The 13,450-nt window shown below is 44.7% G+C and overlaps 1 protein-coding gene across 2 annotated transcripts in view; it reads left to right on the forward strand.

Moving 5' to 3' along the window:
* The window catches only part of FSHR (follicle stimulating hormone receptor), a 163,522-nt gene extending 157,223 nt beyond the window's left edge, over positions 1 to 6,299 (forward strand). For both annotated transcript variants that reach the window (XM_060168664.1, XM_060168665.1), the window contains 2 exons: positions 422 to 607; positions 5,066 to 6,299. In XM_060168664.1, the coding sequence (XP_060024647.1) occupies positions 422 to 607; positions 5,066 to 6,299 (1,420 nt within the window). The remainder of the gene's footprint in view (positions 1 to 421; positions 608 to 5,065) is intronic.
* Positions 6,300 to 13,450: the final 7,151 nt, after the last annotated feature.

The following is a 13,450-nucleotide window of genomic DNA, read 5'->3' on the forward strand; positions in this document are numbered from 1 at the left end:
GCATCCTTTGCTGAAATATGGCCACAGATGCCACCCCAGCTCACTGGATATATTTTTACATCTAGTTTTATGGTGAGGAGGAAATGATCTCACTTCCTTGGTCCTATGCAAATTCGTGGGTATCTATTCTATAGATAGACTGCGGAAGGGGAAAGAGATACATTTAAGCCCCAGATCAGCCAGGCTGCAAGTACATCCAGGATACAGAGTGGCATGTTATCTATGTCCTCCTACCACAAATATAAGGGCCAAATGTCCCTTCAGCCAAATATTAATCTGACTAAGGCGTGCTGGATGAATTGGAGTCTCCCTCCTCACCCATGTAAAAGTATTACTACTGTAGCTGCTATGTTGACGGCTAACAGAGCAGAAAATGTTAGGCCCATAGTAATCAGGTTATGTTTACCTTTTCTCCTTACAGAGATATTTCAAGAACGAGGATCCATTCCCTGCCCAGCTATGGCTTAGGAAATCTTAAGAAGCTGCGGGCCAAGTCAACTTACAACTTAAAAAAGCTCCCCAGTCTGGAAGCTTTTGTAACACTCGTGGAGGCCAGCCTCACCTACCCCAGCCACTGCTGCATCTTTGCCAACTGGAGGCGGCAGATGTGAGTCTTCTCGTGTCCGCCCCCGAGCCCCACTTGGGCATTTCTCCAATGCAGACCTTGGTCCACAATTTCTACACCTGTGTGGCATGAAGAGGATCCCCTGGCAGAGGCACCCACGATGAAATCCCTTAGGCAGAGTCTAGATCAAAGCTTTAGTGTTCTCTCTGAAAATGGGCTCACAGGAGAGGGCTACCCACATGGCAGGCTACCTACCAAATATTAAATGAGCTAACATGAAAAACACCAAGCAAGCCTGACTCGCAGCTGACGCTTAATAAATATTTGTTCCCTTTTCCCTTTGTCCCGACATGGATTTATCCTTCAAGTTCCAAACTCTGCACGCCATAAGCGTGCCAGGGACCGTCAAAGTCAACTTTGGAAGGGAGAAGCATAGATGCCGTAGCAAAGACTGATGCACACACCCGCAACACATCCCAGCAACTCGAAACCTCCCTAACCCATCTTTGGAGCTTAGCACCTCAGAGGGAGGACTAAGATTGTGACATCTGTTCACTTTGGCTTTCCAGAGCCCCAAATTACAGAGGGTAGTCCAAACAAAGCCAAGTCCTAGTGGGTGACGGGTTAAAAAGCTGAGGTTCTGGAGAGAGTGGAGAGGGAGTACTTTAGAGATTACATGTTCAGGTATTTAAAGGATCCGCTGGAGATATAGTTTATTGGGTATCAGGAGTTCTCAAAGCTTTCTGCCTCTCCTAAAGTCACCGATAAAATTCATACCACACCGTGGCACTCAATCAGATGACGCCTCATTCCCACTCTTGTACAGTAGCCCAGCACGAATACAGCTTCTGGGATACTCTTTCAACTGCTTAACGCGGTCTCTATTATTCAACCTTAACATGCAGACGGGTCCCCTTCTCTAAAGCAAAGTGAAACAACCAAACAGTACACACCCTAAGTTAACTAGCAGTCCACACTCAGACCCATTTAAAGGATCTGCGGCAAAGGGGCCGCTCTTCAGAATTAGCATGCGTCATTGGGGAACTCTCCAGAATCAGACACTCCTCACAGATGAGCTCAAGGGCCAGGGGATTTCTTCCTAATGACTAGAATTCTTAAGGGCTTGGGCTAAGGCAGCATGGCCCGCCTCTTTTATATTCCAGGAAGAGATATTCCAGCCAGGGCAAGAAAGACACCCATTTCACTGCCAGAACCCTGGAACTAAATACCCCCCAGGAGAAATCTCAGAGGACGTTAAGACCACTGAAGGAGCTGTACATCGTGTGTGGTCTGCCTCAGCGCCCACACCCCAGAGAAATATATCCTCTTCCTCTGTTGCTCAGACTCCCCTTCGTAGTGTAGATGTGGCCTCAGGGCTCTCCCGACTAGAAATCTCCGCATCTGCCTTACATCGTACCGTGATTGAAGGCTTCCCTGATCCCTCCAGACCACCGGACTCTCACCCTCTCTAGGTCCCTATTGTAACTTACATCAGGGCTCGTCAGGTGCGGCAAAGGAGAGGCCCACGCCTCTTCTAGGAAGACATGCCAAAACGGGGTAACAAAAATAGCAATGGTGTTTAGTCTTTATGTTTAACAAATTCACAAACCCAAAGCAATATGGTTCTGCTATTCAGAAGATAACTGTAGGTGTGGTTAGGTAATGACATTTGAGTTTAAAGTTGTGTGATGAAATTGTTCCTCCAATCCCCGTTTGGAAATAATGCCTGAAGTGTAAATGTTACGCCCTTGTGACTGTGACATTTTGGCCCATGGACCCCATGGACTTTCATGGAAAGACCTTATTAACCATGCCCCTCATCTGTCATTTAACCAGTTATGTCCATACTCAGCTTGCATTGATATTTTGCCCTAGTTTTGTTATTTATTGTATTTAGGCCTTTTCTTCCCGGCTAGATTTTAAATTGAGGCACTGTGGCATATTCATTAAGTACTCACACAGGGCCTAGACCTCAACATGAACTCAGTAAGTAACCACATCCTCTCTGTTCATATTGCTGATACTTGTCAAGGACTCACTGCCAGGCACTGTAATACTTTGCAGCTTTATCTCATTTAATTTTCACAAAGGTAAAAACACCATTTTTATTCCCTTCTCACAAAGGCAGAAACTGAGGCTCAGAGACAGTAAATAACTTGACAAACACCAAACAAACTCAGATCCAAACTCTCTGGTCTGCCTGTCTGTCTGCAAAGCTCAGGCTCTCGGCCACTCCGCCATGCATTTCCCAAGTATCTGTTCATTGATTTACTGGGATCCAGGAGTACTACTTTTTAACCTCACCCCAAACTGAATTCCCAACTCTTTATAATACTTAGGATTTGCCGAGGTACTGCAGAGGCATGATTTTATTTCCCCTGCTTCCATTTTTCTTTCTATTCTTCTCTAAGACACATCCATTGTTTACCTTTCCCCCACTCATGTCATTGGGTCACTGCTGTTTCGGGAAAGGGAAGCATCTATATTTAAAATATGTTCGTAGCAGTATCAAAAATAAGCATCTTCACCGAAGCCAACGTAAGCCCTGGGAAGTGAAGGCTGTGTCTGTCTAGATGGTCAGATCTGTTTCAGTGAACCGAATCACAGTCTGTTGGCACCAGGTTACTTACTTCCTGTTCCTAGAACTGGGCTGCCGCTAATCCAATGACAGGGTTTAGGACTTGGGAGTTAGAATAAGAAACAAAGTGATTCTCTTGTCCCCTCTTTGCCCATCTCTGACCTTGCCTCACCTTTCTTGTAAGATCTCTGACTAAACCAAAAGATTTTCTGCACATTTTCAATTACACGTATGTTAACTGTTTAACCTCCTTAGTGTAAACTGTGACTGATGTGAGAAGCTCTATCAGTCTCTAAAACAACAAATGACACATTATCCAGGAAAGAAAAAACAAAGGAGTCCCTTGATCCAAGGGCAAATGACTTTCTGGCAATTCAGTTCACTTTCTGGAGGGGAGAGAAAGGAGAGGGTTCTCACTAACAGCCCCTTCTCCTAGAGGTTGATGTGGAAAAGTTCAGTCCGGGTCTGCCGGCACGCTTGGCCAGCCCTCATCGTTTAGTACCTAATGGAGTCTTTACCTCCTCCACGCCCCAGTCACTCTCTCCATCTTATTGGGGAGGGGGGTCTTTGAAGAGTTTTAACACTCACCTCCCCACTCACTTAAGAGATTACATTAAGGACCGGGAGAAATGCAATACCATTGCTGCGAGCTTGCCCCTCAGGGAGGGAGGAAGGGAATGGGTGTGTGTGTGTGTGTGTGTGTGTGTGTGTGTGTGTGTGTGTGTGTGTGTGTGTGTGTGTGTGTGTGTGTGTGTGTGTGTGTGTGTGTGTGTGTGTGTGTGTGTGTGTGTGTGTGTGTGTGTGTCTGTGTGTGTGTGTGTCTGTGTGTGTGTGTCTGTGTGTGTGTGTCTGTGTGTGTGTGTGTCTGTCTGTGTGTCTGTCTGTGTGTCTGTCTGTGTGTCTGTGTGTCTGTGTGTGTGTCTGTGTGTACACACACGATTTCCATCCGAAAGAAGACCCAATGTGAAACATTCCCATTCCTTAAGCTTTTGCTTCAAAACAGAACTAGTACCGTCTGGCTCTACATGCACTGTCCACCTGTCTGGATGGAATATTTATCATCTGGCTTTCACTCACATCCCTTCTGCAAGTGCCTCTGTTCTGTTGACGAGGCCTCTTGTACATTGGGGTTTAAAGGGAAAGCTGAGACAGAAATATGAGCCCGAGAAGAGGCAGCTCCTCGGGGAATGAGTTACAATCTTGGAATAAATTAGGCCCCCTTGCACCTGCACTTGCCCTTTTGGGCACTCACTAGCGAACTACTTAATGTGAGAGAGCCAGGATTACCTTGCAAATACATGCCTGAGGCTTGTTGTGGCCCCTGGGGAGTGAAATAATAAAGAATAGGCCCCTCACTAACATTTCAGGCAAATTAGCAGACCTCTTGGTAGCCTGAGTACCAAAGAGCCAGGGACAGGGCTGGCTGGGAACCAACTACAGCCTCTGATCTTCTAATTTATGTAGATAAAATAAACTCTTATTTGAGTCAGAGAACAGTCCAGATCTTCCAGGACTGGAGTTTAGAGTAGAGGAAAGGGGGTATACCCTACTCAGGCATATGAAGAGAGAGCTGAATGGAGATGGGGAAGGGTGAGGGTAGAGTTGATATCGTCTGTAAATTATTTGCACTTAACAGCAAAGCTTAGCTAGTCCCAGGCGCCTTCCTCCCCACATTCAGGTTGTGGCCAGATGGTTTCCCCAGTGGGCCATCCAACTCTAGGAATATATGCACGAGTTGTTCCGTTCATTTACAGTAAGCAGCGTTAACCCTTGAGTTTAGCCTCAAGGGCAGACAAACTGTTAGAAGAAAAAAAAAAAAACGCTCAGGAAGAAACCCCACTCTCTACCCCGTGTAAAGACAGTGATATATTTGCCAATCTGGATCCAACATATTGATTCTATTCCTTTTTGTATTTTTCTAGCTCTGACCTGCATCCAATTTGCAACAAATCTATCTTAAGGCAAGAAGTCGATGATATGACTCAGGCTAGGGGTCAGAGAGTCTCTTTGGCAGAAGACGATGAGTCCAGCTACGCCAAAGGATTTGACATGATGTACAGTGAGTCTGACTATGACTTATGCGATGACGTGGTTGACATCACTTGCTCCCCCGAGCCAGATGCATTCAATCCATGTGAAGATATCATGGGGTATGGTATCCTCAGGGTCCTGATATGGTTCATTAGCGTCCTGGCCATCACTGGGAACATCTTAGTGCTCTTAATACTGATCACCAGCCAATACAAACTCACAGTCCCCCGGTTCCTGATGTGCAATTTGGCCTTTGCCGACCTCTGCATTGGGATCTACCTGCTGCTCATAGCGTCAGTTGACATCCACACCAAAAGCCAGTACCACAACTACGCCATTGACTGGCAAACTGGAGCAGGCTGTGACGCTGCCGGCTTCTTCACCGTCTTTGCCAGTGAGCTCTCAGTCTACACCCTGACAGCCATCACGCTGGAAAGATGGCACACCATCACCCACGCCATGCAGCTAGAACGCAAGGTGCAGCTCCGCCATGCTGCCAGCGTCATGCTGGTGGGCTGGATCTTCGCTTGTGCAGTCGCCCTCTTTCCCATCTTTGGCATCAGCAGCTACATGAAGGTGAGCATCTGCCTGCCTATGGATATCGACAGCCCCTTGTCACAACTGTATGTTATGTCCCTCCTTGTGCTCAACGTCCTGGCCTTTGTGGTCATCTGTGGCTGCTACACTCACATCTACCTCACAGTGAGAAACCCCAACATCACATCCTCCTCTAGCGACACCAAGATTGCCAAGCGCATGGCCATGCTCATCTTCACTGACTTCCTCTGCATGGCGCCCATCTCCTTCTTTGCCATCTCTGCCTCCCTCAAGGTGCCCCTCATCACTGTGTCCAAGTCAAAGATCCTCCTGGTCCTGTTCTACCCCATCAACTCCTGTGCCAACCCCTTCCTCTACGCTATCTTCACCAAGAACTTCCGCAGGGATTTCTTCATTCTGCTGAGCAAGTTTGGCTGCTATGAAATGCAAGCCCAGACCTATAGGACAGAAACCTCATCCACTGCCCACAACTTTCATCCAAGGAATGGCCACTGCCCTCCAGTTGCCAGGGTTACCAATGGTTCCAATTACACACTTATCCCCCTAAGCCATTTAGCCCAGAACTAAAACACACTGTGCAAACGCTTCTGAGTGTTGAACGACAATTAAGTCTTGCCTTTGAAGAATATGCCATGGCACAGCTGACAGAGCACTTCTACGTGCTTCATCTAATTTAATCTTCCGGGCACATCCATAAGGTAAATTAGTCAGAAACTATTAACTCTATGTGATTCATTAGGAAGCTGAAGTATTAATAACAACATTAATAATTAAAATAATGTAATGCTACATCACATTTGTTTTATCCCTTATAAATGTTCAAAGTGCTTCTGTTCGGGTCGTCTCAGCCTATCCCTAGAAAAGTCCTATTAAACAGGCAGAACAGGAATTATTCTTGCAGTTTTATAGATGAGAAAAACAAGACTCGAAGGGTTAAGTGACTTGTTCAAAATTGCTTGGCTTACAAGAGGCAGAGCCAAAATTAAGTGTTCTGACTCCCAGGGAACTTCCAAGAGAGGCAGCACAATACTCATTCATTCATTCATTCATTCACCCAACGAATGTCTACTGAGCACCAATGTGATGGCTTTGTAATGTGTCAACTTGAGTAGGCTGAACTACACTTCCCAGAATTCCCTTTCTTATATGCTTCCCATGTGAGCCACAGGGATGACTCTCAGGAATACAGGAGGGTGGAAGGGAAGCTGCAGCTATTTTCTCACTCACGCTTTGTTGCTCAGCTGCTGGTTCAGCTCACTTTTGTGATGCAACAGCTGGGCCTGCAATGGCTCCACTATCCCCTGAAATCTTCTTCAGGTTCTCTGCTTCCTAAGCCAAGTATACGTGTTTAGCTCCACGATGAAGAACCCCAACTTCTGCAGAACACTTATCACCAAGGTCAGAAGCCACAATAACAGAAATGGAGCTCAGTTTGACCTTGTGGGGTTCCGTCTCGTGCCTGTGGCTTGGCTTCAAGCATGCTCGTGATCTTCCCTTTATTGCCTGCCCTATGGACTTCAAGCTCTAGCATCAGATGTAGAGACAACACCCTTACAGAGACCACTTAACCAATCCCCACAATCACGTAAGCCAATTCCCTGTAACAAATATTTACCCCATATATACCTACATGCATGCATGACTGCTTCTGCTTCTTCAGTCAAACCCTGATAGAAGACACAACCTATATGGCGTGCATATGGATTATAATGTTAAAAACATAGCAGCTTTGGAATCGGAGCTGAGATTTTATTCTTACTCCATGATAAGCCAGGACTCCTCCTCCCTAGGCTCAGTGTCTTCCTCTGTAAATGGGAGTTGATTATAACATCTAACTATTGGGCTTACGATAAGAATTGGAAAAGGAAATAGGTGTAGAGTGCCTGATGCTGTAATAGGCTTGTTGAATGTCAATTTACTTCTCTCCTCCCAGATCAATGCCTGGACTAGTGCCTAGTTCTCCCGACCATGATCTAGAACTCATTCCATCACATCATGTTACTCCTGATAAATAATTATACTTCCCCTACCTATTTTCACCTTTGACTCCATCTGGATAATCCGGATCATAGATACCAACCACAAATCCCCATCAAGCACTGTGCCATGACCAGCCCACAAAGCTCTGAGTCTCCTCAGAGAGCATCTTCTTTCCATGTCAAAGCCAATCCTTCCTTCTCTTGCCCCATTTCAAAAGTTGGTCCCAAATGCATTAACAGGGGAGTCCTTAGAGGGCTGAAGAAAAAGCAATCACCTCTGCGGATGTGACCTGGCACCATCTTGACCTATTATGAGCATCAGTGAGAAATGGAATAAGTATCGTAGAAATAGTACAGAGCTGAGCTGGTCAGTACAGGAGCCATTAGCCACGTGTAGCTATTGAGCACCTGAAATCTGACAAGCCTGAACTGAGATGTGCTGTAAGTAAAAGACACACTGGCTTTCAAATACTTAGTGCAGAGAAAAGAGAATTACAGTATCTCAAAAATTTTGATATTGATTACATCTTGGAACAATATTATTTTGGACATACTGAGACAAATATATTTAAACATTAATTTCATCTATTTTTTTAATATCCTTTAATGAGGCTACTAGAATATTTAAAATTACCTAAGTGCCAGTAGTGGGATTGCTGGGTCGTATGGTAGTTCTATTTTTAGTTTTTTAAGGAACCTCCATACTGAATGGATAAAGAAGATGTGGCACATATATACAATGGAATATTACTCAGCCATAAAAAGAAACGAAATTGAGTTATTTGTAGTGATGTGGATGGACCTACAGTCTGTCATACAGAGTGAAGTAAGCCAGAAAGAAAAAACAAATACCATATGCTAACACATATATATGGAATCTAAAAAAAAGGTTATGAAGAACCTACGGGCAGGACAGGAATAAAGATGCAGATCTAGAGAGTGGACTTGAGGACACGGGGATGGGGAAAGGCAAACCAGGACAAAGTGAGAGAGTGGCATGGACTTATATATACTACCAAATGTAAAATAGATAGCTAGTGGGAAGCAGCCGCATAGCACAGGGAGATCAGCTTGGTGCTTTGTAACCACCTAGAGGGGTGGGATAGGGAGGGTGGAAGGGAGATGCAAGAGAGAGGAGATATGGGGATGTATATATATGTATAGCTGATTCACTTTGTTATAAAGCAGAAACTAACACACGATGGTAAAGCAATTATACTCCAATAAAAATAAATAAATAAAATAAAATTACCTAAGTGGATCATGTTTGTGGCTCATGTTATATTTCTATTGGAGAGCACAGGTCTAGAGCTATGTGAAAATGAAGCATTTTTATTTAGCTTTTTCCTCCCCAGGCCCCCATGCCACACTGCCGCACTGCTGGGCTCTCCCAACTCCATCTGCAATCATTTTTCTTCCTTGTTTGTGGCCAGAGGGAATGTATTTCTGAATTTGGACTCAAAAGCAAGTAGCAGTTAAGTGAAAAACAGGATACAGTGTTAATTATTTCACAGCATAGCTGCTGATGACCCAGTGGTTTAACTGACAGTGGTTCTGAGAGTCAAGAATATGTTCAAAGATAAACTTACACCAAGAGAAGCTCAGAAGACTTTTGTTGCATTACTCTGTCACTACACTTCCTGGTAAGAGAGAAGACTTTTCTCAAGTAAGCAAATATATTTATAGGTAGCTAAATTCAGTGTTTCTAAACCCTTCAGACAAGTCCTAAGGGAAAAACACCTTCTCTGTTTCCTGTATTTGAATGAAAAACAACTTGAGTCCAGTGTATCAGTTACTCTTGCCCCTAAACAGTAACAATACAGGTAACACCTCTAGTCTGCACCTCCCAGAGGGATGCTTCAGTGTAAGTGGTGACCCAGGAAAATAAAAGAAAAAGGAAGGGGGAAAGGGGAAAGAGGGAAGGGAAAATGGAGAAAGGGGGATGGGGAAGGAGGAAAGGCGAAGGAAAGGAACAGAAAAACAAAAACAAAAAAAGAAAAGAAACACAACCAAAATAAATGCCAAAATGTTATCCCAAATTGTTCTTTTTCTAAAACTTTTATTTATAATCCTGAACACCATAGAGGGCCAATATCTCCCAGAGAATTCTTAAAGTACACATGGCTCCAGAGGTGATAGTCAAAATATTAACAACTGTTACAACCCAGGTACTGATCTCAGAATGAACCCTGGCTGTGAGCAATCCATTGGGCCATCCTGATACAAACTGGGTGAATGCCAGCCCTGCATGTTTACCTCCCACCCCCCAACCTCAACCTGGACCTGCTCCCATGTATCTTTCCTCAAACTTTAACCCACCATAAACTCTTTCAGTCCCATCCTGGCCAGCCTCTCATATCACCTTCCTCCTCAACGCCCCATTCCTCCTGATTCTCCTTCACTGACTCCCAAGAAGCTGTCAGACAGTATAGGATACTCCTTGGAGGGGTCAGAGCAAAGAAACTGAATGAGCAAATCCAGAAGCTCTTAGGGAACAGAGTGAAATGATGGACTGGGTATACAGATCAATAAACAATGTTTATCTTGCCACATTCAGAAGCAATAATGGGAGGAGCAGTGATGGCACTGGAAACTGTATTTCACCACAGGGCTCCGTATGTTAAATATAAGGTACCCTTCAGACCCTGTTTCTGGAAGGGATACATGGAGGGTGGAATAAAACAAGAGGAAAAGCCCTTCTTGCGCTTGCATCAGCAGGATAGAACAGGTCATACCAGAAGTGATACTCTGCCTTATTTAGGCCAGCATCATTTAGCATTCATGAGAAAATCAGCAAAACATCACTGAAACTGATTTTTTTATTCTAGTGTCATGGCTGCAAGCTTTGGGTTTATGAAGTATTTCATTTTATTAGGAAAATGTATAGAGACAAGCAAAGAATGAAGTTTCCGACTCTGGATAGCGATCCAGAGAGAGAGGGAAGAGAGCATTAGATAAAGAGGACAAATACATAGAAAGTTGTGTCTGTTTAATATATAACATTAAAGAAACTAACTAGAAGTCAGCACAAAATAAAGCCCAACCATGAGGTCATGCTTGCTGGCTCTCATCAAAATATATTCATTCAGCTGCAAGCAGCAGAAATTCCAACTAAAAATACCTTAAGTAATGAGGCCAATTATATAAGATGCTCCAGACTTGGATGGGCAGCTTAGTGGTCTCAAGGACCTAAGACCTATCCATGTTTTTGCCCCACCATCCTTGGAGTGTTCAGCCACGCCTCCCTCGTGGTAGCAAGGTTGCCATAGCAGTTCCAGACACCACAGGTAGGCATGAACAAATCCAGAAACAAAGAAGAGAGGTCTTTCCTCCATGCACCTTTCTTTTCAAGGGGAGAAAATCTCTCCCCAAAGACCCTCAGCAAACATCCCTTCCTCCCCATTCCTGAAGGTTACTACCCTGGCTGTAAGGGAGGTGGGACAATGAAGCCGTACCGTATTTAGCCTCTAGGGCAGCAGGATGGCTCTGCCAGCCAGGGCGGCAGAGGAGGAGCTACAGCGGCAGGAATGATGGCAACCTCATCCTCCGCCCTGAGTCAATTCAGATCCCCTCCCGTGGGATGAAGACCGTGAGGCTCCAGGTCAGATGCACACGGCACACTGACACCTCACGTTCTGTGCCCTCGTCCCTCTCTCCTCTCTCCCTCCACCTAGCCCCTCTCCTCCTCCCCATGTTAGTCTCTTCTACTCCTCCCTGGAACAAACTTTAAAAGTTTCTCAGATCTGAGAGCAACCACTAGAGTCAGACACTGCCCAAGAACCGCCTGTTTGAGGCAAGACGTAGAAAAGAAAAAGGAGAATAAAGAAAAAAAGTAACAAAAGAAACGCACTAGGATAGGAAGAAGGAAGACATGAGGAGAAGGAGAGAGACAAGGGCAGGACAAGTTAAACAAAGGAGCACTGTGGAAGGGAGCCAGGCCCAGACTGCATCTCTTTGGGCTAGAACTTGCCCATCTCGGGCTTAAAATGCTTTCAACTTGTTGCAAAGGGTTCAACTCAAAACACTGAACGGCCTGAGTCTTAGATCCCAGTAGAAAGGCCCACTAGTCAGACCATGGTGTTTAGACTTCCCAGGGCTCTATGACATGATCTGGATCCCCAAGATCTGGTTCAAAGGATTAGTAATGGAAAAATATTGCTGAAGGTCTTCAAGGCCTCCTCACTTCAGACATCAGTATAAGGACAGTTTGATCTTCTTCAGGACCCCAGGTCTTCATAATATTCTATTCTCTCCAAAAGCATTACCCACGGCCTCTGCGTGTTCTGTTCTGGGATAGAAAAGTCTCAGAAATGCACTAAATCCCAAAGTCTGTAAGAGCACGATTTGTGTGCTCTTGCTTCCTGTTCTTCTGTTTTCTTTACAACACAGGGTTCCTTGAATCTTGACGCATTCTTCATAAACAAATACAAAAAGAGAATATTATAAAAATCATCTTCTTTTTAGTGATATTTTCCACATAATAAGATGCAAAGAGCATCTTTGGATCTGCATTTAGAGAACTTTCAGGCAATTTCTTCCCCCATGTATCATTAGCTAGGGTCATTTAAACTTCCATGTATTAATGAGGTGCATAAAGATGAGGCTTGGGTGAAGAAGGTTTTAAGTTGTTTCATAAACAGCATAAGCTGTACCACAGGTTCCTAGTCTCCCAAAAATCAATCTACCAAATGGGGTTATATGTTTCTGTTTTCCTTTAGGTGGGGGAGAGGAGGAGGAAGAGAAGGAAGGAGAGGAAGGAAGAAAACTTGAAAAACACCAATAAGAATACACTGTCTCTGTCTATAAAGTGATGGGAATCCTTCACAGGCCACATCGCTGCAGAAATTCTGACAAAATCCTCCTCTCCATTTATTCCAAATATAGCATGAGCTGGTTCCAGCCCAGGCTCCCCAGTGCCACAGTCCAAGGTAGTGCTTCCAGGAAACAGCCCTGGAAGAGCCCCGTGCACCTTAAGCTAACAGAACGTTGGCTGTGGGTCAGTCAGGCTGGTGTGTTAATCCCTCTTTCCTAGGATGTCTGGAGTGCTTAAGGCAGCTTAGTTTGCTATGTATTTCAGTGAACAGCTTTAGATCAAAATTCAAGAGCCAATTTACTTGTGGGAGGGAATCTAATCGAAAGACATAATGGTTAGCATTTGGAATTGTGTAAATATTTGCTGTTGGGATAAATTACATCACCGGTGGCTACCTCCAGAAATCAAAAACTCTGAAGAAGCCCACACAGTTCTGTTTTGCATTCATTCACTCAAAGAATATCTACTGAGTGCCTAGCGTAAGCCAGAATTTTCCAGTCACTGGAAGAACAGTGGTAAATAATCAAACAAAAATCCTGCCCTCATGGAGTTTACATTCTAGGAGAGGGAACAGAGGACATACAAGCGAAATAAGTAAAATGTACTGAATGCTGGACAGTGGTAAGTGCCCAGGACAAAGCACCGATCAAGGAAGCAGGATATGATATAAACTGTCAGGAAATAACTAAAGGCCTCCCTGAAAAGGTGACGTTTGACTAAAAACAGGAAGGAAGTGGAAAGTGAGACGTGAATATTGAGGGAAGGTCGGTCCAGGCAGAGGGAAGAGCAAGCACAAAAGCCCTCCAGCTACGATAAGCTCGTTGAGTTCCAGTAAAATAAGGTCAGTGTGGCCGGAGCAGAGAAAAGGGGGTGGGAGAGAGTAGTAAGGGACAAGGACAAAAACTACAGGGAGCCAGGTCACTGTG

The sequence above is a fragment of the Lagenorhynchus albirostris genome, chromosome 13 (assembly GCF_949774975.1).
Source record: "Lagenorhynchus albirostris chromosome 13, mLagAlb1.1, whole genome shotgun sequence".
NCBI lineage: Eukaryota > Metazoa > Chordata > Mammalia > Artiodactyla > Delphinidae > Lagenorhynchus > Lagenorhynchus albirostris.